Source organism: Marmota monax, unplaced genomic scaffold (assembly GCF_021218885.2).
Source record: "Marmota monax isolate L192 unplaced genomic scaffold, Marmota_monax_Labrador192_F-V1.1 WCK01_AAM20220418_F8-fsc00080, whole genome shotgun sequence".
NCBI classification, from domain to species: Eukaryota; Metazoa; Chordata; class Mammalia; order Rodentia; family Sciuridae; genus Marmota; species Marmota monax.
The window spans coordinates 6908754-6932930 of NW_026694750.1; the positions used below are offsets into that span (position 1 = coordinate 6908754).

A 24177-nucleotide genomic window follows, 5' to 3' on the forward strand; every position below is an offset into this window, starting at 1 on the left:
GGCTCTGGGGAAGCCTCTGCCATGTCTAAAGTGGTCCAGGTCTGATGTCGAGTGGGTTGGCAGGCAGAGAGGAGGACATGAGCAGGGTTCACGGACATGACAGCAGTGTGTGGGGTGGGACAGTCTTGCTACCACCAGACCTCTGCTGGGGCTGGTGTCCCAGGGTCCGGCCAGCAATACCTCTGTTAGCCAGCAGGGGCGCCCAAGGGTACACTGTGTGGCTGGCAAGAGAGGGAGGGGCTGGAACCAGTGAGCCAGAGGTGCAGAGCAGCACCGGGGGGTCCCACAGTGGGGCCAAGACGGGCAGGCCTCCTCCACGGGAGCCAGGCCCACAAGGGCACACAGGGCGGGGCACCCTGGGGCCTGGGAGGGGTCCTCACTGGCTGGGCTGGACACTGATGTTTGCTGAGATGGACCACAGCCCTTGTCCCCACTCCCTGCAGACGCAGGGCCCATGTGGCCCCAGGCTGGCACACCAGGCACTGCCTGGTCCCACTCCGCCCGTCCTGAGCACAGGTCTTGCTGGAGATGGCTGGTGTCATTAAAAGCCTTGAGGGTCCTCTGTAAGCCCAGTGACCCCAGGAGTGGGTAGAGAGATTTGGGGTCTCCGTTTCCCCGAGTGCAGTGGGGATTCTATGCAGGCAAGGGCCTCCCTGCGTCACGCGTCTGGACAGGAGGAAGGGTGGCTAGGCAGCCCTGCCCTGGGTGCCAGCTGCCCCCCGGCCAGGTGGTGTGGCAGGGTCCTCCACAGGACCCCCATTATCGGGAGGGGAGTACCTGACACAGTGGGTAGGCTGAGGCCGAGGGTTCTCAGCGGGGGACCACGCTCCGTCAGGCTGTCTCGGCTGTGGACTGGGACTGGTGGGGCCCGGCTGGGCCTGCCTTGCTGACAGCCCAGACCCTGTCCTTCCTCACTGCTAGGGAGGGTGGCCTATCCTGAGCAGACCTGGCTTGGGCTGGACCGAGGTGGCCCCAGCCACCCTCCAGCCCAGGGCTGTCCTTCCCCTGCTGATGAAGCCGTACTGCCCTAACCACAAGCAAGGACCGGCTTCAGAGGCAGAGCCCAGCCTGTGGCCACTTTGCTCTGCTGGCTGAACTGTGGTTGGGGGAGTCAAGTGCTAGGCCCGCCTGCCCCTCCTGGACCCTGATCCTTGGGGCTCAGTGGTGAGGACTGGCAGGAGGACTGCGGGGCAGTTGGGATGCCATGAAGACGAGGCCCGTGCTCCTGAGTAGGGCAGGCCACGGCACGTGAGCACTCAACACACACACGCCTGGTCAGCCTGCTTGTCCCACAGCAGCTGCAGGAGAGAGAAGAGGCCACCCGGCTCAAGCCTCAGCCAGGGACTGGAGGCTTGATGTGCCCACATGTCCAGGAGCAGGGGCAGCGGGGCCTCTCTCCAGTGGGTCACCCCCAGACCTGGCCTCTCTCTCCAAGACCTGCCCACCTCCTCGTGCAGTGCAGCCCCTGACCACAGTCCCTGCCCAGGACGGTCCTACTTGGGCTGAACCTGGACTCGGCCCTTCCAGCTGCCAGAGGCCACGAAGACCACAGAGAGGAGCCAGCTCTGCCTCCTGGTGCGGCAGCTCCCTGACTCAGTGCCCTCCCACAGGCCGCGCCCACCCCTCCTGGGCTGCCCCGGGGCCTGAAGGACCTACACGTGGCTCCGTCACTGTTGCTGGTTTGCACCCAGAGAAGATGCACCCGACCTTCATGCGGGTGGGCCTCTGCAGGTGCAGGGTCAGGGCAGACTCCCAGCGTGTGCTGGGGCCCCCACCCCACAGCAGCAGCACCCAGGTCCACAAAGGCAAGGGCGTCAGCACAGGATGCAGGAGGGCCAGCGAGGGCTTCCCAGAGAGCTGGACCGTCCTCCCACCTGGCCAGCCCGGGTCGGCTCTGGGGCCTCTCCTACCTCTGTCCCAGAGGGCTCCCAGAGGGCTGGGGGATGCGTGAGGAAGGGGGCTGCCTTCACTGCAGGACCCCAGAGGGGATCCCATGGAATCTGGGTGCTCACACCACCCCCCAGTGGCCAGGATGGGTCCTGCAAGGCCCTGTTGTCAACACCCCCTGGACCCTGGCCACGGGCCTTGCCCAGGACACTCCAGCTGGTGGACAAGGGCCAGAGCCAAGGACGAGCACGGGGGGACCTCACTCGGGGGCCAGCCCCAACCCACAGCACTTTCAGAATTTCACCAGGACAAACGTGACCTTCGCCTGGACTCGGATTCACTGCAGAAATCCAAGTTCTGAAGAAACACTTTATTGTCATCTTAAACCTCAAAGTCACAGTATTCCTGCTGGCCCTTAGGTCTCCTCCTGCTGGCAGCCCGCCTCTCAGGACAGGGCCCCTCAGCACTCAGGCCTTCCTGACTCACCAGGGACAGGAGGGGCGTGGGCAGGTGGTGGCCCTCAGTCATCTCTATCACTGAGCCTGGGCGTGGCTGCCCGGCGGGTGCCCGGCAGGTGGGTGGCAGGTGGCCAGGGGCTGGGGACGTGATGCTGCCCCCAGGCTCTTCCTTGGAGGGTGGGATCCTCAGGCAGGGTCTCAGCCGGGAGCATGTGGGGCCTTGAAGTGTCCCACCAGGCTCTCTGGAGCCAGGGCCACGTTCTGGCTGGGACTAGAAGCCACAGCTGGCTCTGGGCCACAGGGGGCTGCAGGGGGCTGCCTACACGTCGGTCTCCACCCGCAGCCGCTCCATCCTGCGCACGTTGTCCTCCACGGCCACACGGCTGGTGATGCAGCGGGCAAAGTCCTCAGGGAACCAGCCCGTCTCTCCATCCCGCAGCCTCTCTCCAAAGAGCCACCCTGACAGAGAGAGTGGGCACTGAGAGGCGGGCCGTGGGCACTCCCCGAGCCTGGGCAGTGCTGGGCACTGACCACCCCCAGGCCGCCCATTAAGAGGGACGTCAGGGCTGTGCTTGTCCCACTCTGTAGGCACACTCGGGCCCAGCTGAGTGGGGACCCCTAGGAGAGCAGAGCCTCTCCCCACCTAGGGCACAGAGTGTTCAAGAGCTTGCTTTTGATCCTGTGACTTAGGGACGAACAGTCCTCCCGTTGACGAGATGCTCGAGGGAGGAGGCAGCAGGCCCTGAGCAGGCCCTGAGCACACGTCATCCTGCCACCCAGCCTGCTCCACGCCCGCCTGGCCCCCGCCCACCCGTGCTCACCGGCCTCCTCCTCCATGACCAGGACCACATCTGCCTGCTGCAGTGTGATTTCGTCCGCCTCCTTCGCAAAGTAGGCCTTGGTGACCTCCACCTGGGGCAGCTCTGGTGGAGAGGGGCATTGGCCATCAGAAGTCCAGGCGAGGCGCAGCCAGGAGCTCTGTGCAGCCTGAGGCAGCAGGGTCCCTCCACCCCGCCGACTGCCTCCACAGACCCCGTCTATAGAGCACAGGGGGTCCCAGCACACGGACAGGGCAGTGTCCCTCAGGCCAACACAGGCCCTCCAGAGGCTGCAGAACAGGACCCTGCCTTCAAGGTCAAAGCACCCAGCATGGGCAGAAGGGACTCCTTCCCCTCGGGGACAGGGCAGGGCCAGAGCTGGGTGCTGCCTGCCCTGTGGCCTGTGCTCCCAGCTATGGGGCAGGCCAAGGCCTCTGAAGGGGTGAAGCGAAGACAGCGGGCCGTGCGCTCAGGTACGCGCACACGCACGTGCACGTGCAGACCGGCCTGGGCACGCGGCCGGGGCGGGTGTGGTGTGCACCCCGGGCTGGACAGGGCCTCTCCTGTGGGCCGCTCCCTCCCTGGGGCTGCGTCTGCAAGCCTCCTCACCTCCTTTGTTGGTCAGGCCCTGCCACTGCTTCTCCTTGTAGCTAAGCGCTGTGATCCACCGGGCCCGGTCACTCCTGGGGGCCACAGAGCAAGAGTGAGGCCCTGCTTCCTCCCTTCCGGGGGATGCCGTGAGCCCCCAGGTGGCGCCAGCACCCCTGCGGCTGACCTGCCCCACTGTCCCCAGCTCCAGCCTCCGGCCATCCACCTCACTGCTCCACGGCAGGGTGCTCCTGCCTCAGGGCCTTCGCACAGCCATGCCCCCTACTGAGCACTCCCTGCTCCTCTCCTGGGGTCACTGTGTCAAAAGTGAGGCCTCCTCACCAACCCCACCCACACCCCACCCTGCCTGCTTTACCCTCATACACTCCTCCTCCTGGCCACTGGACAGTTCAGACCTCTATCTGCTGAGGTGCCCTCTGGGGAACACAAGCACCGCGTGGCGGGCTGTGAGTTTGTCCAGGGTTCTGCACCCGTGGCAACGCCTACAGGTGTGGACCTCAGGCCGCCCCTCCCCAGGAAGCCCCAGTCTTACGCGGAGTCCGAGGACAGCAGGATCTGCTCCTGGCGGCCCTCACTGTTGCGCAGCAGGGTCACCTGGAAGGGGTGCGGCACGGAGGAGCTGCGATTGCCACCCCCCGGCAGAGAGGCCTCCGAGGGCTCCAGCTTCCTGACCTGGATGTGGTCCATCTGGGCATAATCCTGGACCACGTAGCTGTCCTCGCTGTGGGACACGGGCAGTCAGGGCTGCCCTGCAACAGCTGGGCTGGGCTCCCACGGACACTCCTGGGGGCTCCCTCCCTCCCTCGAGCTGAGAGGCCGCAGCCTTGGAGCCCTGCCCGGGGCAGCCACCCAGGCTGGAGGAGCCAAGGGCCACCCCACCTCGCGTGCAGCGGTGCTGAGCCTCGAGCCTGGGGGCTCGGCTGCTCCCATCCTTCCTGGCCCCCGCCATTCCCCGGCCCCACCTCTTCTTGGTCCTCTCACCCCTGCCGTTCCCGACACCCAAGGCTCACGGCCAGGCCCACCTCTTCTTCTTGGTGACCACCAGGACGTCGCTGAACAGGAACAGGTAGCACGTTGGCCGGCTGGCGAGCTTCCTGAAAAGCCCCGTTTCCTCCACCAGGAACAGCTCCCCGCGCTTCAGCAGCCAGCGGGAGGCGGAGATCAGGGGGAGGGACTAGGGACAGAGAGGACAGAGAGGACAGATGAACAAGGCCCCTGGGGGGACCGACGGGTAGTGTGGCATGGGGGGCAATCCGGCTGTCCAGCTGGCTGCCCCGTGGAGGCTGGGGCGAGAGGTCCCTGGGCCTCGGATAAGTGCTGCCCAGTTGACCAACAGGTGCTGCGCTGGGCCCTGGGCTCTGACCCTGCCCACAGCCCAGGACGGCCCCATGCCACCTCCAGTCATGCCCATTGGGCACTGGCTCAACGTTCAGCCTGCACTGGGGACAGAGACCAGTCCCAGGGAGGGCGCACACCACCTCATCCGGGAGGGGCAAAGCTGATGGCATTTACACAGATGCTGGGCCCCTGGAATGAGGCCTGGTCGGGGGCCAGCTTGGGATGGCCACATGCTAGTATCTGGTGCTGACCTTGACTCAGCAACAGAGCTCCCTCCCACCCTGGGGCCAAGTTGGTGGAGAGGGATGGGGACCAAAGGACCCAAATAAGAGGGGGAAGGAAGATGGGGTTCTGCTGGGCTGGGGGCCCTGCTCCTGGGCTGGCTCCCACCCCCTATCCAAATGTTCTCCCCCTGGACACCCAAAGAAGTGCCAGCGACTCCCACCTCTGGGCCTTGGCCATGCATCCCCTACCTGGACCAACCTGCCCTCCCCAACCCAGGCCCAGGGCAGTGCTGGCTTCAAGACCAGGCTGGGGTAGAGCCCCACTCGGGGTCAGCCAGGCCTGGGACCAGGACCTGGCTGAGGCTGGGTGTGCCATGGCCAAACGTGACGGCATCAGGAGCTGAGCACATGAAGGGCAGCGTCACCGGACGCCTCCTCCACAGAGTCCACCCCAACCACCCCAGGAGCCTGCTGCCCTGGTCAGCACCTCTGAGGCTCCACTGCATGGCCCTGACCTGGGGGGCCTGTGACTTATCACCCAAACTAGGGCACCTCTGAAAGGACAAAGGGGTGCCAAGTGGACAGAACAGCAGGACCAGAGGCCCACACAGGTCCACTCTGGGAGGTGGCTGCTGAGCCTGGGCAATACAGGGGTGAGCTGTGGGTGCTCAGGGGTGGTCTGTGGAGGCCTGGATCTGAGTCCTGCCTCCTGGGGAGGCTGTCCAGGCCCGGGATGGTGATATCTGCCCCCTCCCCAGAATGCAAGGCCCATGGGAAACAGGTCTGGGCTGGCCTCTGGCCACTCCTGCCCCTTTGTCCTCAGTGTGTCCAGCAGGGAGCCCTGGCCCAGGAACAGCCACAGGCCAGGCCTGTTGCCCACTGCCTAGGTCAGTTCCCTGAGGGCTGGGCCTGCCCTCGGCCCACTCGGCCTCCGAGGAGTACTGCGAGCTGAGGGGTGGTAACAAGCTCCCACAGGGAAACTGCCCCAGGGACAGGGACGGGCACAGGCCCCCAAGGCTTCTCTCCAGCTCAGGCCCCACAGGTTGGACCCCTGACCCCAGGCGGACGGCAGCAGGGAGAGGGGCCTGGGGTGCACAGGGGTCTGAGGCATCTGGGGCAGCCCCTACCTTGACCTTGCTGAAGTCCAGCTGCGTGTGCAGCGTGTACATCTGCTCCGTGCGCTGCATGGTGTGGGCCCCCTCGTTGCACTGCCTCACCAGCTGCAGGTGAGGCCGGCGGTCAGCAGGTGGAGCCAGCCTGCCCTCCACGCCTGGCTCTGCGGCTCTCGAGGCCAGCCCTCCCCTTCTGGTGGCGCTGGGTGGGCCTGGTTCGTCTTGGGGTCTCACTGACTGGGCAAGTCCCCTGGCCCCAGGCCTCAGTGTCTCCACAGTACTGTGAAGAGCTCGGGACGGAGGACCCCCCCCCGCCACGCTGCCCCAGGGTCTGTGCCACCAGGTGGGGCCCTGACCCCTCACCTTGCTGATGGCCTTCAGTGCCCGGCTGGTGGCCTTGTATCTTTCAGGGTGGCCTTGGGTCTTGAGGCACAGCGTCTGAGGAAGACACCAGATGCTAGGGCCCTTCTGGGGGTCTGCAAGAAGGGAGGGCTCCCCTATTCCAGAGCCTGGGTGGGCTGCAGGGAGGTCGAGGGCTCCCCAGGGTCCCTGCCGAGGTACGCAGCCCCCAGGTGACCTCAGGCCCTGGGGCTCAGCAAACCAGGCTGATGGGATGGGAGTGGAACCTCACACCACCCCTTCCCACCCGAGGCCCTCTCCCCCTGGCCTGGGGAGCAGCCCCCGGAGGCCCTGTTTTACACGTCCAGGGGCCCAAGAGTCTGAGGTGCCACGCCTCAGTGAGGACACCTCACTGAGCACTCCGTGTGCAGCCGCTGAGGCTCAGCTGGGTCCTCGTGCAGCAGGTGGCACATGTGTGCTCTCTGGGTGGTGGCGATCAGGGTGCCGACCGCAGGTGACCCTGATGGTTCACACCACCTGGTAACCGCCGTCATAACTGACCCATTCATGCAGACCACCAAGTGTGGAGGAGGGGTGTTGGGTGGGTTCCCACGGGCGAGGGGATGGCTGTGCCCAGGCCATCTCCCCGCCAGCTGGCCTGGCTGCATACTCACGTCCGTCAGGAGTGGCAGCCGGGTCACCCTCTGCATGGGGAGGATGAGGAAGGAGATCATGGGCAGGCCCCCGCACGCAGGCTTCTTCTCGATCTCCCGCAGGACCTCGCGGAAGGAGCTGTTGCTGCTTCTGCAACAGAGGACACAGCTGTCCCTCCAGGGGCTGGCGGGAGCCTGGCGGTCTGTACAGATGGGGCGGCCACTCACGTCAGCCTCTGCAGGGTGCGCTGCTGGTAGACCTCGTTGGAGCAGTAGGCGACGTAGGGGTGGAAGTGCTGCTCGGCGTGCTCCTCCAGGATGTCACTGATGTCCTCCACACACACCTGTGCCTTATGTCGCTGCTCCAGGGCCTCGAAGAACCTTCAGAGGGAGGCAGGGCGAAGGGCCCCGTGAACACACGTAACACGGACGAGCACAGGCACACAGAGGTGCACACACACGCATGCTGCTCAGCAGGCCAGATCCCAAGCCTGACGGGCCGAGGCGGGAGGGCCGGGTGTCCTGCAGCGAGGCTTTCCGCCATGCCCGGGGAGCCCAGGACGCACCAGCTTCTCACAGGCCTCCCTGGGGCGCTCCCTGAGCACTGCAGCCCTGGGCCTGCCCCTGGGAATAAGTGACAGACACAGCGCCCAGGCCCCTGAGCACACAGAGGGGCTGCACCTGGAGCCTGGAGGGACAAGGCAGGCCACTCCCCCCAGGGACAGGTCCTACATCAGGGCAGCTCCGCCAGCCAACCTCCCCAACTTGGCTGGAGGCCGCTTGGGGGTGTGTGCATCAGGCTTCCGAAACAGTCCACCTTCATGGACACCCTGTTCTGAGTGGGCAGCCCAGGGTATAGCAGGGGGCACACCTGGGCTTTTGAAAGATTCCTTGGAAGTGACCACCAGCCCCTGACCTCCTCCATGAGGCAGACCCTGGCCCAGGGTAATGAAGCTGAGCTAATCTGCTGTCAGTAGGCCGCTGTCCCACCCTGGGTTCAGCTGGACCTGTGATGGCTGCCTGGTGTATGGGGCCTTCACAGTGCCAGACCCCGAGCCCTGTCCACCACTCCATGCCCTGGCCAAGGAGGTGGGGTGTGCTGTCCCCACCAGACCTCTGTTCATCTGAGAAGTCCCCTCCTGGCTTGAATGTGGCCAGCCAGACCCTCCACTCACACAGGGACCTCACTTCCCATGAGCAGGAACCCTCAGGAGGCCTTGCCCAGGGAGGCCGGGCAGACAGGACAGTGGGTCAGGAGCAGATGGCCCCAGGTGAGCGGATGGTGACCCTGAGGAGCCCTGCTGCCTGGGTGAGGCGGGCCAGTCAGCTGGGATGCTTCAGCGAGGTCTGGGAGATACGGCCATCAGACACTGACCCCAAATAGTGCTGAATTCCAGGGGAGGCTACTGTGAGTGGCCGGGGGAGGTGGCCAGGGAGTTCCATCCCAGGAATGGCCAGTCCAAAGCCCTTCAGAGGCCAGAAGTAAACAGGATGCTGCCTCACACAGAGAGGGCTGCCCTGGGGGACAGGAGTCTGCGTGGGGGTGGGGGTCAGCTGCCACCCAGAGAACCTCCCTCCCCCTCTGTCGAGTTGGGGTTGGAGGTTCCCACAGCAGTAACGGACGCTCTACAGGAAGTCCCTGTCTCCAGGGACAGGCCAGTTCCCTGCTCTCTGACCCCCTGAAACTTCTTGTGGGGGAGGGTGGCCCCAGGCAGCAGGCTCTGCGTGGGGCTCGGGAAGTCCAGGCTGGCTCTGACTTGAAGGAGCCAGCAGCCATTTCCAAGGGCCCAGCTGGAACCACACAACCCGAGGGCTCACCTGACCACCCACCCACCAGGTCAACCAGCCTGAGGGCAGAGAGTGGGAGGAGGCCCAGGGTCTCCTGGGGCACAGGGCCAGGCCGGCCTCTGAGGGGTTCCATGTGGTCACACACACCCCCTCATGGACCTGAGCCTGCACGGTTGGCCCTCCCTGCCCAGGCCTTGCAACCAGAGCCCAGCCTGGCCACCAGACACTCCTGGACAGAACCCGACCTGGGGCTGCAACTCGAGGCTGCCGGAGGCCGGGCACCACGGGCACTGCTGCCTGTGCCGCGCAGACCTCTGGCACACGCTCTCGCGAGGCCTTCCGAGCCGAGCACGCATGGGAACCGGCACGGCGTGGGCCCAGGCTGTGCCCTAGGGGTGCCCCAGCTGGTGTGAGTCTAGGACTCCCAGCACCCTGCTGTCCCCGTGGTCAGCTCGCAGGGGCCTCACGGGCCCACGGGCTTCAGCTCTACCAGCCAGTGGCTGCTCAAACTGCCCCAGGGTCACGGGCCAGGTTTCAACCGCCTCACAGTGATGACGGCTCGGGCAAGGTGGCCTTCCCAGGGACCTGGGCGTGTGGGCGGCCGAGCGAGGTCTCACTTCTGGCTGGCGGCCAGCACGTCCAGGATGTTGGAGAAGAGGTGGTGGTGCTCGGTCTGGGTCATGGTCGCCCGCAGCTCCTTGGACTGCAGGAACTCGGCCACCAGGATGCCCAGGCTGTGCAGGTAGGAGAACTCGGACGTGAGGATCTCGAAGATGGCCTGTGGGGGGGTGGACGGTGAGCTGCCCGCCTGGAGGAGTGTGCCACTGAGGACGGGGGTGGAGGAGGGGCAGGTGGGGCGGGGCCCCTGGGTGACACGCTGGACAGGGCCGTCAGGACAGCCTTCCCAAGCTGCGAGGGACTTCCCCGGGTCTGCCTTCTGGCGCGGCCACTTGTGAGCTACGTGAAACAGGCCAGGGCTCCCATCCTCGTCCAAGCCCGAGGACCCATGAGCTGACCTGAGGGGCTGACCGTGCCTGGCCTGGAGGTGGCCCATGGGGGTGAACATCTCCGTGGCTCTCCCCAGGGTGTTGGGTGGCCCACAGGGGGTGGGCAGCACCCTCTGCCTTACCTCCTGCCTTTTGCGCTCCTCCGTGGACAGGCTGTCCAGCAGGCCCGACTCCACCACCTGGGGGGGCACAGCGTGGGGAGCAAGACTGCACCTCCTGGAGGCTGGAGCCAAAGTCCCCACTCTGTCCTTGCCCTGGACCACAGCCAGGGGAGAGTGGGCGCTGGGACGGTCACCCCACCGAAACACCCGCAGCCACCTGTGCCCAGCTCAGAGCCGAGCAAGCCCCTCACCCCCTCTTCCTTTCTGGACACCGTCCTGGGGCAGGCACAGCCCCTGAGAGCAACCGGGGTCACCAGGGGGATGGCCAAACGGGCAGGCTTCTCCTAAGCACCTGAGCTGGGGAGAGGGGCAGAGCCCAGGGGAGGGGCCAGCCCCGCGAAGGCCGCGACACTGAGGTGGGGCCACAGGAGTGCTCCGCCCTCAGGGCCACGGCTCCAGCTGCCTTGGCTGGAGTGTGGCTCCCTCAAGTCACGGCACACCCTGTCCCTACGAGCATGCCAGGACAGGTGGCCTGCCACATGGCCTGAGGTGCTGCCTCTCAGGACCAGGGCCGCCCTGATTGGACTCTCCTCCCTCGGGGCTGGGCACAGGCCACCTCCTGCCCAGCCTGGTCTGGGTATCCGGCTGTGCTCCCACCCAGGGGGGCCCAAGCTCAACTCCCAGCAGGCAGTAAACACGCACTTTGGGACCTTTCCGTCTGCGGGGGTGGGGAGGGCCCTGCCTTGCCCTCTGCTGGGCCCCCCAGGGGGTCCCATAGCAGGCATGGAAGGTCCCCCAGACGGCCAACAGAGAGCCCACTGTTCTGAGGGGAAGGGAAGCCAGGCCCACCCCTCCCACTGCCACCACACCCATAGCCCTGGGGGACAAGGCTCATGAGCCTGTCCACAGCGGCCAGCTGTGCCCCCAGCACCCCTCATGCATCAAGACCACTTCCTGGGCCTGCTCTCCAATGAGCCCAGGGCCCCGCGGAGCAGGGACGTCGGATGTGGGAGGGGGTGGCCTGGCCTGCTCCCGTCCCTAGCCACTTCCTTACTCAGCCCTGGAGGGCTCTCCCAGCAGGACGGGCCCCTGTACCCACAGTGCCCCACAGGTCAGCCTAAGCAGGATGCCCCCCTCACGCATGATGACAGAAGATAAGCTCACGTGTCCCCAAGTGCTTTCTTCCCCCAGTGACCACCCCCAAGGTGCCCTCATGGAAAGGACAGCTCAAGGCTCCAGAGACCCCAGGTGAGCCTGGCACAGCAGGGGGCCTGCCCCACCTCCCTGTGAAGACCTGGCCGTCCTGGCTGGAGTGGGAAATGCCAGGGGACCTCCTGCAGCCACCCGGCTCGCCTCGGCCCGCCCCGGCCCGCCCTGGCCCTACCTCTGGGAGCTGGCTCCAGGTGATCTGGGCAGGCCGGTAACTCTTGACCACGATGGTGGTGTCCACCTTCTGGGTTCCCCCAGGGCTGGAGGGTTCATCCAGGAGGTCATCGTCAGACTCGTGGGTGGTGTTCAGACCCCGCTCCCGGATCTCCTGGTAAAACCCGGGGTCTGGAGAGGGGAGCAGAGTTACCCCCATGACTGGGGGCTCGGAGCAGGCCAAGCCCTCCCCCGGACCCCCCAGCTCCCCTGAGAGCATCAGGCAGTGCGGGCTCTCAAGACAGGCTTCCCTCTGGCCAGCTGGCTCCCATGCCTAGGTGGCAGCCTGGTGTGGAATGTGGCACCTCTGGGCCAGGGGCCAGCTGACAAATCGGAGCTCTGCAGGGTCTGAGGGGCCTGGCCTGGGGGCAGGCTGGGCCTGGGGTGCTAGGTGCTGTTCCCAGCGCCTGTCTACACCGCATGCCCAATGGCCAGGCTGGTTCCCAGCTCAGGCTGCTGCCATCAACTCGCCCTGAGGCCCGGGCACTGCTGCTGCTCTCCTGGGGACAATCTTTCCCAAGGGGATCACACAGGAGGCCCGGGTCCTTACTCCCAGGCTATGGCCATCCACAAAGCCTCCAGGGGTTGGGGGTGGAATTCCTGGGGGGCACTGGCCTTGGGACCTCTCAGCAGAGGCTGGGCCTGGGGCTCCGAGGCCCCTATCTTTGCTGGGCCTCACTCTCTCAGCAGCGCAGGCAAAGCACCAGCCATCACCCCCCTCCTTAGCCCTGACACCCACCAGGCCGCCCTCAGACCTCACAGATCCCAGGCAGAGCACAGCGGGCAGTCTGTGCCTGGCAGGGCTGGTGCCCTCTGATTTGGCTGGGTGGGGTGCTTGGGTGAGTGTGGGGCAGTCTGTCCTGTCCTCGGGACTTTGTGGATCCATCAGGTGGCACAGTCACATCAGCCCTGGAACCTCCGTCCCTGGCCTGGTGCCCCCTCTGAGCCATCAAACCAGAGCCACCGGACCCCGCCCAGGAAAGCCCCAGTGAGTCTGGCTCCAGCCGGCAGGGCCCAGCCCCCAGCTGCCTCGGGGCCACTTACCATCCTTGAAGGAGCCCTTGTGCGCTCGTTTCCGACCCAGAGTCCTCTGGCAAGAGAGGGGACACCCCAGTCAGCAGGGAAGGGGAGGGCGGGTCACAGGGACTCTGCTCTGGGGACCCAGAGACCCGGGCGAGACCTGCAAGGCCAAGCAACCAAGCCGAGGCCTGGACGGGCAGGTCCAGGAGGACTGCCTGGGGGAACGGCTGAGCTAGCCCCATGCTAGGGAAAGAGGGCGTGGAGGGCTGGGCGCCCGGGGGACGGAGGGGAGCCGAGGTGGGCAGCTGGGCGCCCGGGGAGGATGGAAGGGTGGGCAGGGACAGAGCCCAGGGAGGACGGAGGGGAGCCGAGGTGGGCAGGGACAGAGCCCAGGGGGGACGGAGGGAAGCCAAGGTGGGCAGGGGTGGCGCCCAGGGGGGACTGAGGGGAGCCGAGGTGGGCAGGGGTGGCGCCCAGGGGGGACTGAGGGGAGCCGAGGTGGGCAGGGGTGGCGCCCAGGGGGGACTGAGGGGAGCCGAGGTGGGCAGGAGTAGGAGCCCGGGGAGGATGGAAGGGTGGGCAGGGACAGAGCCCAGGGAGGACGGAGGGGAGCCGAGGTGGGCAGGGGCAGGCACCCAGGGGGGACGGAGGGAAGCCAAGGTGGGCAGGGACAGAGCCCAGAGGGGACGGAGGGAAGCCAAGGTGGGCAGGGGTGGCGCCCAGGGGGGACGGAGGGAAGCCAAGGTGGGCAGGGACAGAGCCCAGGGGGGACGGAGGGAAGCCAAGGTGGGCAGGGACAGAGCCCAGGGGGGACTGAGGGAAGCCAAGGTGGGCAGGGGTGGCGCCCAGGGGGGACTGAGGGGAGCCGAGGTGGGCAGGAGTAGGAGCCCGGGGTGACGGGGGGGAGCAGAGGTAGATAGGGGTGGCTGGCAGAGGGCAGAGCAGGGGCAGAGGGTGGGGTGGGACCTGGGGCTGTCTCAGGCCTTGGAGAAGAGGACCTGGTGTGGCAGGAAGAGCAGGACTGGAATTGGCCAGGACCCCAGGAACCAAAGGAGGGATGGCAGAGGTGGCTGGGGGACAAGGCTCTTAGGGAGTGCCCGCCCAGCTGTCCCTCAGAGCCCACGCTTCTGCTGGGACACAGGGTTTCACAGGTGCACGGTTCCAGGGAAGCCAGCTGGTCTCTGGGTCCTCAGAAAGCCCCGTGCTGCAGGGCGTGGTGCTCCCGGCCTGCTCCTCCCGCCCAGGCCTCCCCTGTCCCTCCTCCTGTCCCCCCAGGCCCTCCTAACTGCTGTAGCCCTCCTGTGCTCCCACAGCCCCTACCAGCCCTGGAGGGTCTCACTGAGCCCCCTCTGTCCTAGAAACTGTGCCGGGACAGGGACGGAGCTGGCTGTGCTCAGCTGGGAGCCCCAACAGTGGTGGGTCCTCAGGAAGTGGGTCTGGGGACGGGCCACAGTGAGCAGATGAACAGGTCCCTGCAGGCGGGGCCTGGGGACAGCGTAGGGACATGTGGGGGACAGAGTGTAAGGGGCAGTGAGTGGGGGGGGGCACAGAGTGTGGACCTGGAGACGGGGTGGGACGCACTGAGTGTGGCCTTGAGGACAATGGGGACACATAATGTGGGTCTGGGGACTGTGGGGGGGGCACACAGTGTGTCCCAGGAGCACCGACCGTGGCCAGAGCAACCCCTGCAGAGGTCCCGCAGGGTCTGGGGTCTGTCCATCTTGGAGGCACAGCAGGGGTGGCTGTGATGGAGGACAGTGGCTGGCTATGGGAGCACAAGGACCTGCCTCAGCCACCACGGGCCCACGGTGGAGGCTGGTGGCCCAGCCGTGCTGTGTACTGGTGGTGGCCGCTGCTCTGACCGGTGGTCTTGGCTTCTGGGGCTGCAGCCGGGGAGCAGATGCCCCTAAGCGCACGCAGCCTTCCCGCGGACACGGAGCCTGCTCCTCGTGCCCACACGCTGCAGGCTGCTCTCCGGAGCACGCCACAGAGGAGGGCCGTCCCCTCCACTGACACACGGGTGCCGAGGCCCAGGAACTTGCTCGAGGCCGCCCAGCGGCAGAGCCCCACCCCAGGACATGCACGAAGGCCTGCCTGCCCGTGAGCCTGGGTCCGCTTCTGGACAAGTCGGAGCAAAGCACCGGCCGGGACAGACCCATGTTCTGCACAGGGGAGAGCTCTGAGTCGGCCATCTCGAGGACGGAGAAGGCCCCTCCCGACCCCGCCCCGGGTGAGCAGACCAAGCAGACGGGCAGCGGGCTCGGGAGGCCCTCAGAGCCGGGTCAGGGCCAGGGCAGCTCGGCCAGAGCACGCGTCCTGCTCCTCCAGCCCCGGGGGAACAACGACACAAAGGGCAAGGGATATGGGTCCAGGAGCCCCTCAGGTCCCTCCGTCCCCCGGGGCCACAGTGACCTGAGCAGCCTGACCGCCCAGGGAAGTGTGTGCTGCTGGCCCAGGGCCATTGAGGCAGGCAGGGGTGGGGGAGCAGCAGCAGGGGTCAGGCTGCTTCCAGGCCACAGGCAGCTGGGCACCTGCCCACTGGCCCTCCTGAGGCTGTCGGGGCCCCAGGCGGCCTGCGCCAGGGTGGTCGCTGTTACAAAGCCATCAGATAGGCGGCTACTGCCAGGTTCAGAGGGGGTGGGTCCCTCGGGGCCTCTGCTGCCCACCCTGGGTGGGAGGAGGGATGCTACAGCCCGAGACCTGGCAAAACCGTCAACCTTCGCGGCTCCGCTGCCTGACAGGACAGACGTTCACACTGAGGGTCTGACCACAAGTCTCGGCTCAGTGAGCTTGTCCAGAGCCGGCACACAGTAGGCTCACAGTGACGCAGATGTGGGTGCAGGCGAGGGGGGCCTAGAGGGTCAGGCCACCTTCTTGTCTGCGGGCGCCTGAGCCCTGAGGGCACCTCCCATCCTGCCCGCCTGGGAGGCAGGCCCCTACCTTATTTTTGGCCTGGCACCGGGCGGGAGGCTGGCCAGACTCCTCGGACAGAGCCTGGAGCTTGGGGCTGAGCTGGAGGGCGGCCCCTTTGCTGCCGGGCGCCTCCAGGCCCTTCATGGCCGCCCGGTAGGACTGGTTCCGCAGGTTCCGCTTCGGCATCCCCACGGGGCCCACGTCCACGTCCATGTCGTCCACGGAGAAGCTGGGGACCGAGAGGAGCTGGGGGTCCCTGCGTGCGGCCTCCTTGCTAAGCATAGCTGCCCCAAAGCTCTGGTGACGGGCTGGGGCCTTGGCCCTGCTGGCCACGGCCAAGTTCCTGGGGATCATCTGCTGGGTGCCCTTCTTGAGGGCTGCGGGGCTCTGTGTGCTTAGGACGATGTGTGGGGGCTCCTGGTCCCCTGAGGGCGACGAGGCCTCGGGCTCGAAGGCAGCATTGGTCCTGGACCTCAGGGAGCCCCGGACTAGAGGGAGCTGGGACACGGGGTTCCCTTGGGCGTCCAGCCGCAGCTCGGAGTGGAACCGGTGTTCCAGCAGTTTCTCCTCCAGAGCGCCGTCTGAGTGCCGCTGGGACATGCTGGGCGGCCACGGGTCCTGGGGTGGAGGGCAGAGAAGGGTCAGCAGGGCCTCCCTCCCAAGGCCTCTTGGGGGTCAGCCCTCCCCCGCCTGAGCATCTGCCCGATGCGCCAGAGCCCTGGTGCAGCCCCGGGGGGCAGCATGGGCCGGGTGGGGGCCAGAGGGGGCAGTGACGCAGGTTAGAGCGGAGCAGGGCAGGTCATCGGCAGGTCCAGTCCCCAGGACCCCTGGCGGCCTGCACGGAGGCGGGGACAGCCTCACACCTGCTCCTGTTCAGGGGCTCATCAGGATGGAGGCTGGGCCAGGCTCCATGGTGGAGGGAAGGCCCTGGAGTCCTCTGACCGCAGCACAGACCAAGTCCCGAGCTGGTGCGTTTTGGGTACACGGGCCCTGGGGACCCACAGACCAGGATTAGAACCTGGCTCAGCCCTCGCTGCTGCTTGGGACACCTGGTGGCATGGCCACTGGGCCTCCCGGAGCCACTTCCACATGGTGGACATAGGACAGCTCATCCTGGGAGCCGTCCCGAGGCTGCGTGACAGTGGCCCGGCCCCACCTGGCTCAGCGCCCCCAGGACCTGCCTGGGACACACACTGCTGCACAGAACCAGCACCGGGACAGGCCTGTGACAGCCGCCTCCCACCCTGCAGCCAGGCTGGCCGTCCACGAGCCCCTGCCACACAGCAGGCCACGGGCTCTGCCGTCCCACGTTTCTGATGGCAGAGGGGCAGGCGACCCCAGGCACAGGAGTTGGGCACGAGCCCGAGGGCCAGGGACACAGCCCAGGACTCACACCTCCTGACCCAGGGCAGACGCCCCAGGAGCCGAGAGCCTGAGGCTGGACGGCATGTCCCTCCCCGGGACGCGCTGGCCTGTCCCTCCTGGCAGCTCACGTCCTCCCAGCCCCTCCACCCTCTGTCCTCTCTCGTCCCTGACCTGTCCGTCATCCTCCAGCCCTGGCCCAGCAGCTCCAGTGGCAATGGGCAGCACAGGCTTGATGCCGCCATGGGTGCTGGTCCCTGGCCCGGCCCTCGTCCTTCTCTGGGCACAAGGCAGGGCCACCTTCTTGCCCACTTGGGAACAACACAGTCCCAAGACTGGCTTTGGCCAGTGAGGAGGGACGTGGTTAGAAGGGACACATACCACTCGGGGGCAAACTCACAGCCCTGGACGCAGGAGCCATGGAGCATGTCCAGGTGGAGCCCCAGTGGCCTGAGACCCTGGTGGCCAAGACGTGTGGTGCCGACTGACCCAGGAGCAGGAGGAGCCGGAAGGCCCATGTGGACGCTGGGTGAGGCTCGCCTGAGGGTGGGTGCACAGGCAGCCAGGTGGGCCCTCATGCTCGGGCAGGTCGGGCCATGCCAGGCCGCCTCGGGCCACTGACCACGCACTCTGAGGGCCAGCTCTCCACCGCGTTCCCCCTGCACAGGGCCCACCCTGCAGAGGCCGGGAAACCCCATGTCCTCAGGGCCAAGGACACTGCCTCTGCCTCAGCTCCTAAGCCTGCACATGGGCACTGCAGGGCTGTTCCCACCTGCGGGCACCGAGGTGGACGGGTCTGTTTAACAGGCTGCATGGAGCGTGGACGTGCCAGCTCCCCACACAACACCAACAGGAGGAGGCCCCCGCCTGGGAGGCCTGAGGATCCAAAGGCCATGTGGAGACGTCACGGCTCTAACCAGCGTCCCTTTAATTAAAAAAAAGAAGCCTCCACCCAGGGGACCCCCCTGTCCAGAGCCTTGAGTGTTAAAATTAATTCCCAGAGTCACTGAGGGCAGCCGCCTGGAGTCCAGATCGGAAGACGAGGCTCAGCCCTCTGCCCACGTTGCAGGTGGAACTCTGGGTTCAGAGCAGGGCTGGGACGTCCCCTGCCATCTCCTCATGCATCTGGAGAGGAGGACTGCCCTTGGAGGCCAGCAGCACCTCCTTCCCAGGGGGAGGTCACAGCCAGAGGTGCAGACTGGGGAGCTCCCTGGGCTCCAGGAAGACGGCACGGCCCAGAGCCACATCCCACACTGCCACCGTCTGCTGTGGCCAGGCTGTGCAGCCTCTGCGGGGACCCCTCCCTGATGGGCGGCAGGGCAGAGCTGGCCACAGGCTGACGCAACTGCAGGACACCAGGAAGCTGGCTGTCCCCACAGCTCCAGAAGCCACCACCCCTCCCAGGACACAAGTTCTCTACTTAAACCACCCAGGAAGCCAGTGCTGGGAGCCTCCGGGTCCCCAGCGAGGGGAGGGGTGGCCCTGGGAGCCCTGGCTGCCCGGGAGGGCGGGCACATTCCTCAGAGCATTCCGGGCCTCCCTGCAGCCTGGCCTGCGAGGACAGCAGCAGCGGGCCTCCCCCAGAGCCGGTGACTTCCCTGATGGTGATGAGGGGCAGACCTGGGCAGGGCTGACCCAGGATCTCACGCCCGCGACTCAGCCGGGTGGAAAAGCGGTTTATTCTGGACTTTTATCAGTGCCCCAGGGTAGGCGGCCGAGGCACTAAGGCCCTGTGTGGTCCTTTACCATAAACAGGACTGGGGCCTTCCTCATGGCCACAAGGGGCAGGAGGCACCAAAGGGTCTTCACTGGCCACGTCTCCCTCCACACAAATGCTGTCAGCTTTCTGAACCAGTGCCCAGATCTGGCAGGCGGGGTGGCCTCTAGCAGGTGGCACCATCCCTGGAGAGTGGTAGCCTCTCCCAAGGGAGGGTAAAGTCCACTCCAGGTCCAGAAGCTGCCCCCAGGGAGCCTGTCAGGTGACCACAGCCAGCCTGACCTCCGTTCCCAGCAAGGCGGCCACACCCACAGGCCTGGGGCGCTGCCTGCCTGGGACCCAGGTAAAGCACAGCAGTGCCCCCAAGGATGGGCACCTGTCGCTGCCCGCAGGAGTCCTCGGGAGTGGCGGCTGCCACGGGCACTGCTGTGGCGTCTGTGCTCTAGTCTCAGCTACTCGGAAGAGCTACACGCACCTGTCTCCAAACCAGATGGCACCGAATGCCTTCTGAGCCTGTCCGGTGTCCCCTGCTGCCCATCTCCAGAGGCCACCACTGCGGGCCCTTCAGCTGGTCCCCAGCCCCAGCCCTGCCCAGATGTGGACTTGGCCCGCTCAGCCGCACAGCGCCAAGCCCCAGCCAGCCTTGTCAATGACCCCTCTCCCGGCCCTGTCCCTGCCCCTCTTGGTGAGTGCCAGGGTCACTGCGGGTGCCTCCTGACAGCACAGTCCCTACGGCAGCAGCCCCTCCTGGTTTTCCCACGGACGCTCGGGGCTGGGTACCCTGCAGGCCTCCAGGTGACCCCGGCCTCCCCTGACCTCTCCCCAGCACGGGACACTTGGCCCCAGGCCTCCTCCCTGGCTGTGCCAAAGCACACCCAGGCCCTGTCCCCAGGACGCAGCTTAGGCCGATTTCTGGTGGCCTGAAGACGTGCAGGTCTTCCTTCTGCCTTCCCTTGGCTGGATGAGCCCAGAGACTCCCGTCGGAGGTTATTTTCTTCCAGAATCATGGAGCTCCCTTCCCTTGTCTTTGCTGCTGGTGGAGCATCCCAACCCCCTTCTAATTTCTCTTGTTGAACTGTGGCCTGTGCTTCTCTCCACCCCAGCCCTGTGAAGGGTTTGGGACCCCCCATTCATTCACTGAGTTAGGTGCCTGGTGGAACTTCCGGTCGGCGTCTCCTGTTTGGGGCTGCGTGTGATTTCTCACGTTATTTCTCGATCATTTCTTCCACTCTGCTCTCTCTCAGGGCCCCAGGAAGACCAGCACACACCCGAGAGCCGCCGAGCAGCTCCCAGCCCCAGCCCGCTCTACTCCGCCTGCCCCTGGTCTCTGGTGCTGAGCCTCTGCCGGGACCCCTCCCTAAAGGTGAGCAGGCAGGGCTGGCCACATGTGATTAACAGTACTGAAGCCTCTGAAATGTTCTCCTATTTCTTGTCTCTCTTTCACTTTTTTCATCTCTTTGTTCTCCTTTTGGGAAAATCCCTCTATTTAATCGTCCATATCGTTTCCATGTCCTCCAGAGATCTCTCTTCTGCCTTCCCGTTACTCTTTATTCATAGCATCCTGTTCTTGTTTTATGAATATAATGTCTTCTATTTACGTAGAGGACAGGATCACTTTTTCTTTTGAACAGATTTTCTTCTGTTAGCTGGCGGCTACAGCTCGGTTCCTGTTCATATGCTCTCCTCCTGTGTCTCAGATGGCTCTCCTCAAACATCTGCGGCAGCTTCTGCTTCCTTTTAGGGAAGAGGCTGGTGGGAGGTGATGTGCTCAGTGCACACACCTGAGAGCTCATGTTCTGCAGTGCTTTCTGGCACCCGATCCTACCTCCATGTCTGCGTCCAGTCGGGATGTCCGACTCAGGAGCCAAGAGCTCAGACCCTCCTTCCAGCTGCCTTCCAAGCAGAAGCTGGCCACAGAGTCTGCAAGACTTATTTCCCAGAGAGGCCACATGCTGTGCAGAGGCCACATGGGGGTCAGAGGCAGATCTGCTCCCCAGCAAGGCAGCCTGGACTCTGAGCAGGGAGCCCCATGAAGCCCTTACAAAGACACACTGCACCAGAGCTTCAGGTGGTCTGGCTGCCTGTCCCCGATTGCCTACAAGTCTGTGAGTCCTTGCAGGGTAGGAACAACCTCCCAGCCCCCAAAGTGGGGCTCAAATCCTGAATTGATGGGTGATGTGTGACACCCTGTCCTTCTATCCCAGCCTCTGAGTCCAGCTGCCCTCACCCTATCCGGCGGGGCTTGGCCTCTCTCCATGTCATCCCGACCCTGGTCAGGCCACAATGATGCCCTTGTGCTTGGTAATTCTGCCCAGCCAAGCTTGGGACTTGGAGTCCCACATGATTGAGGGACCACAGCACACACCAGCGGGTTCCACTGGCTCAGCAGCTCTGCCCACCAGGAGAGACCTGGCAATGCCTGGAGACGCTGTGCAGGTAGTCACCAGTCTGGGACCTGTGGGCTGAGGCCAGGGATGCTGCTGGCACCTGCTGTACAGGGGCAGCCCCACACCCTTAGCTGGCACGGTGCTGAGGTGGAGAGAGCCCTCATGGCCACGTAGAGGGTCACCCTTCACAGTGGGAGTGTCCAGCTCTGCACATAGCCTGGATCAGCCCATGGCCACCCAGCTGTGGCTCTGTGGTTCCCATCTTTAACTCCACCCCCTATAAACCCGGGCCCCGGCTCAGGCTTGACTGGTACCCCAGGGAACCCCAAAGGTACAGGATGGACCAGAGCCCTGACCCTGACTGCTATCTGGACAGGTGACAGGTCACCTGCTGCCCCAGTCACCAGCTGTAAAACAGCTAGCCCGACGGTGCCTCCAGCGGTCCTCTCGCCCACTCTGTTGGCCTCTCCTCAGCTTCTGAAAGGTGGGTGTCTCCCTCCCTGGCAGGTGAGCAGCCAGGTGCGGAGGGAACGTGAGCTCCTGGGTCAGGCCTCCTGTCAGCGAGAGCCAGGCGAGGAGCCAGGCCCCATGCTGACCTAGATGGTGTCTCTCACCTGGACCCTGGTGAGCAGGGATTCTGGATCCGTCCTCCATGCTGCAGAGGGACGTCACCTGAGCAAGGGAGGGCCAGGCTGAGCAGACAGAAAGAAACCGAAACCAAAACCCCCAGACTGGGTGGCCGCTCCAGTCCAAACATGAAGGCAGGCTGCGGTCCCAGGGGTAGCAGGCCCTGCCAGCGGCGGGGACCCCAACAGGCTGCTTCACCTGGGTGCCTGGTTTCACCACAAGGGTGGAGAGGGACTGCCCTTAGGTGCTCATGTGAGCCCTGGGGACGCCCTGGCAGCAAAGGTCTCCCCAGATATGCCCAGAGGGCGAGGAGCAGGTAGACGTACCTGACCACTCTCACCCGGTTCTCCGGGTGGCACCTCCAGGTGACTTAGACCACATTCCTTCCAGGAAGCCCCCAAGACTCTGGCCTCCCCGCAGGATCGGGGCTCCTGCTTTCAGCCCTCAGCACCTCTCCCGTGCACGTCCTTCTCCAGGCTGTGGGCGTCACCGGAGCTGGGGCCGGGACTGTCTGGTGCATGTGTCCCCAGAACAGGACCTCTGCAGCTGCTGCCCTCGAAGGGGACTTGCCTACCACCCCATGTCACAGAGGAGGGAACTGAGGCTCAGAGGCTTATGTAACTTGCCTTAGTTCACACCCAGCCAGGACCCTAACCCCGAGGACACACGCTGGGCACCACACCAGAGGCGTCAGGGCAGAGAGACGGTGCTGTCTGGGACCCTCCGGCTTGTCCCAGCCAGGTCCTGCTGCAGGGACCACTCAAGGCCTGGCCTGTCTGTCCTCCACCTTGGGCAGTGCCAGGATTGTTTACAAGGACGCAAGGAAGAGACCTGCCTGGGCTCCAGGTGGGACTCAGCAGCCACCAGCTGATTCCAGTTCCCCCTGTCAGGTGCACGCAGAGGCCAGCGCTCGCTCAACCTCACAAGGGACCTCTGTGCCCATTTCACGGAGGAGGAAAGGAGGCAGGGCCGCTAAGACAGGTGCCCGCGGTTCCCGTAGTTTGGGAAGCAACCCTCCCCACCTTCCCGGGGAAGCAGAGCTGACCGTCGGGTGGCTGCCGAGGTGGGTTCTCCTCCTGGAGGGTCACCGGCGCCTCCCGCCTCCCCTGCGGCTCCCTGGCCTCGGCGTTTCCTTCCGCCCGGGCAGCAGCGCGGCGGGGCGCGGCGGGGCCGGAGGGCGCTGCGCGGGGTCGTCGCGGGCCGGGCGCGCGGAGGGCGCAGGGTCGCGGGCGGCCCGGGCGCGGCCTCCCGACTCACCTGCCGGCGGGCTCACCTGCGCCGCGGGGCGGAGACCGGCGGGCGGCGGGGCGCGCAGGGCGGCGGGGCGGCTCCTCCCGGCGACCCTCCCACTTCCTGTGCGGCCGGGCGGGGCGGGCTCGGCGGGCGGGGCGCCCGGGCACCTGCCGCGCGCCGGCCGCGCCGCCGTCCCTCCTGGGCCGCCCACGTGACGCGCTGCGCCCCCGCCCCGCGCTCCGCTGGGTCGCAGGCTTCCTTCCGCGTCGCTCTCGCGGCCGCCTCCTCCGGGAAGCCTCCCGGGAGGGAGACCGGGCCGCGGGAACAGTTGGCCGCAGGAAGGGCGCGCCTGGCTGTCAGCGGCACGCGGGGCCCTCTGGCCACCTTGGTGGTGTGGTCGCACTTCCGAGTCCCCGCGTGCACCACGCGGCCTTCCCTGGCCCCGGGGTCCCGCTGTCCAGGAGGAGACTGCAGCACCGGGTGTCCAGGCTGCCCCCGGGGCGGGCGGACTGCACACTCTCCTGGGAAGGGCCGCCGAGAGCCCTGGAGGTGGGGTGGGGAAGGTGTGTTGGGGTCACAGGGTCACCGCAGGAGCAAAGCCCTCAGGTGGAGGAAACCGGGCCAGATAAGAGGCTGGGGGCAGGTGGGGGTCAGACCGGACCAAGGACAGGGGCTAGGCCCACCCTGGGAGCTGCAAGAGCCTGGGGTCCAGCACTGGTCTGCAGCAGGGCCAGCTGGGGAGTGGGGCTTGAGATGCAACCTGGCCATCCTGCCTCTGCTCACACCATCCAAGTCAGATTGTTACCTTGTCCCCTGTCGTCACTTTTTCAGTCACTCTGGATATGACACTGAATCCAGATTCTTTGTCATCTCCAAGACACTTCAGTCTGCCCAGATCCCCCTCAAAATACGGCCATCAGAGCAGACCCAGTGCACACCAGGTAGAGGGGAAGCCACAGGCCCTTGGGGCTCAGGCTTGGTGTTTTGTTAGGTGTCAGGGTTTGAGGGACGGCCCTGCCTGTCACTCCACTGTCCTACCCAGTCCCTGGCCCTGTACTGCCCCCCTCAACCCCCAGTTCCCCAAGAGCTGCCCTGAAGCCGGAGTTACCTGGGTGTCAGTAGTTTCCCTGTATGTGGTTGTCCCCTGAGCAGGACACAGGCT

The 24177-nt window shown here is 65.8% G+C and overlaps 1 protein-coding gene across 5 annotated transcripts; it reads right to left on the reverse strand.

Annotated features, from left to right (window-relative positions):
- Positions 1-2236: 2236 nt before the first annotated feature.
- Positions 2237-23094, reverse strand: Arhgef16 (Rho guanine nucleotide exchange factor 16). Of its 5 annotated transcripts, none has more exons than XM_046424757.2 (16): positions 22828-22921; positions 21770-21827; positions 15717-16307; positions 12801-12846; positions 11719-11888; positions 10356-10412; positions 9844-10004; positions 7667-7819; positions 7460-7589; positions 6810-6884; positions 6462-6554; positions 4795-4946; positions 4305-4493; positions 3773-3846; positions 3167-3268; positions 2237-2804 (listed from the first exon to the last, which is right to left on the reverse strand). In XM_046424757.2, the coding sequence occupies exons 3-16, from the start codon at positions 16287-16289 to the stop codon at positions 2665-2667; spliced, it is 2115 nt and encodes a 704-aa protein (XP_046280713.1). In that variant the 5' UTR covers positions 16290-16307; positions 21770-21827; positions 22828-22921; the 3' UTR covers positions 2237-2664. The 5 variants fall into 5 exon arrangements, with proteins under 5 accessions (XP_046280713.1, XP_046280712.1, XP_046280714.1 ...); XM_046424756.2 differs by lacking the exon at positions 22828-22921 and adding an exon at positions 22109-22771; XM_046424758.2 differs by lacking the exons at positions 21770-21827; positions 22828-22921 and adding an exon at positions 23040-23094.
- Between the last annotated feature and the right edge of the window lie 1083 nt (positions 23095-24177).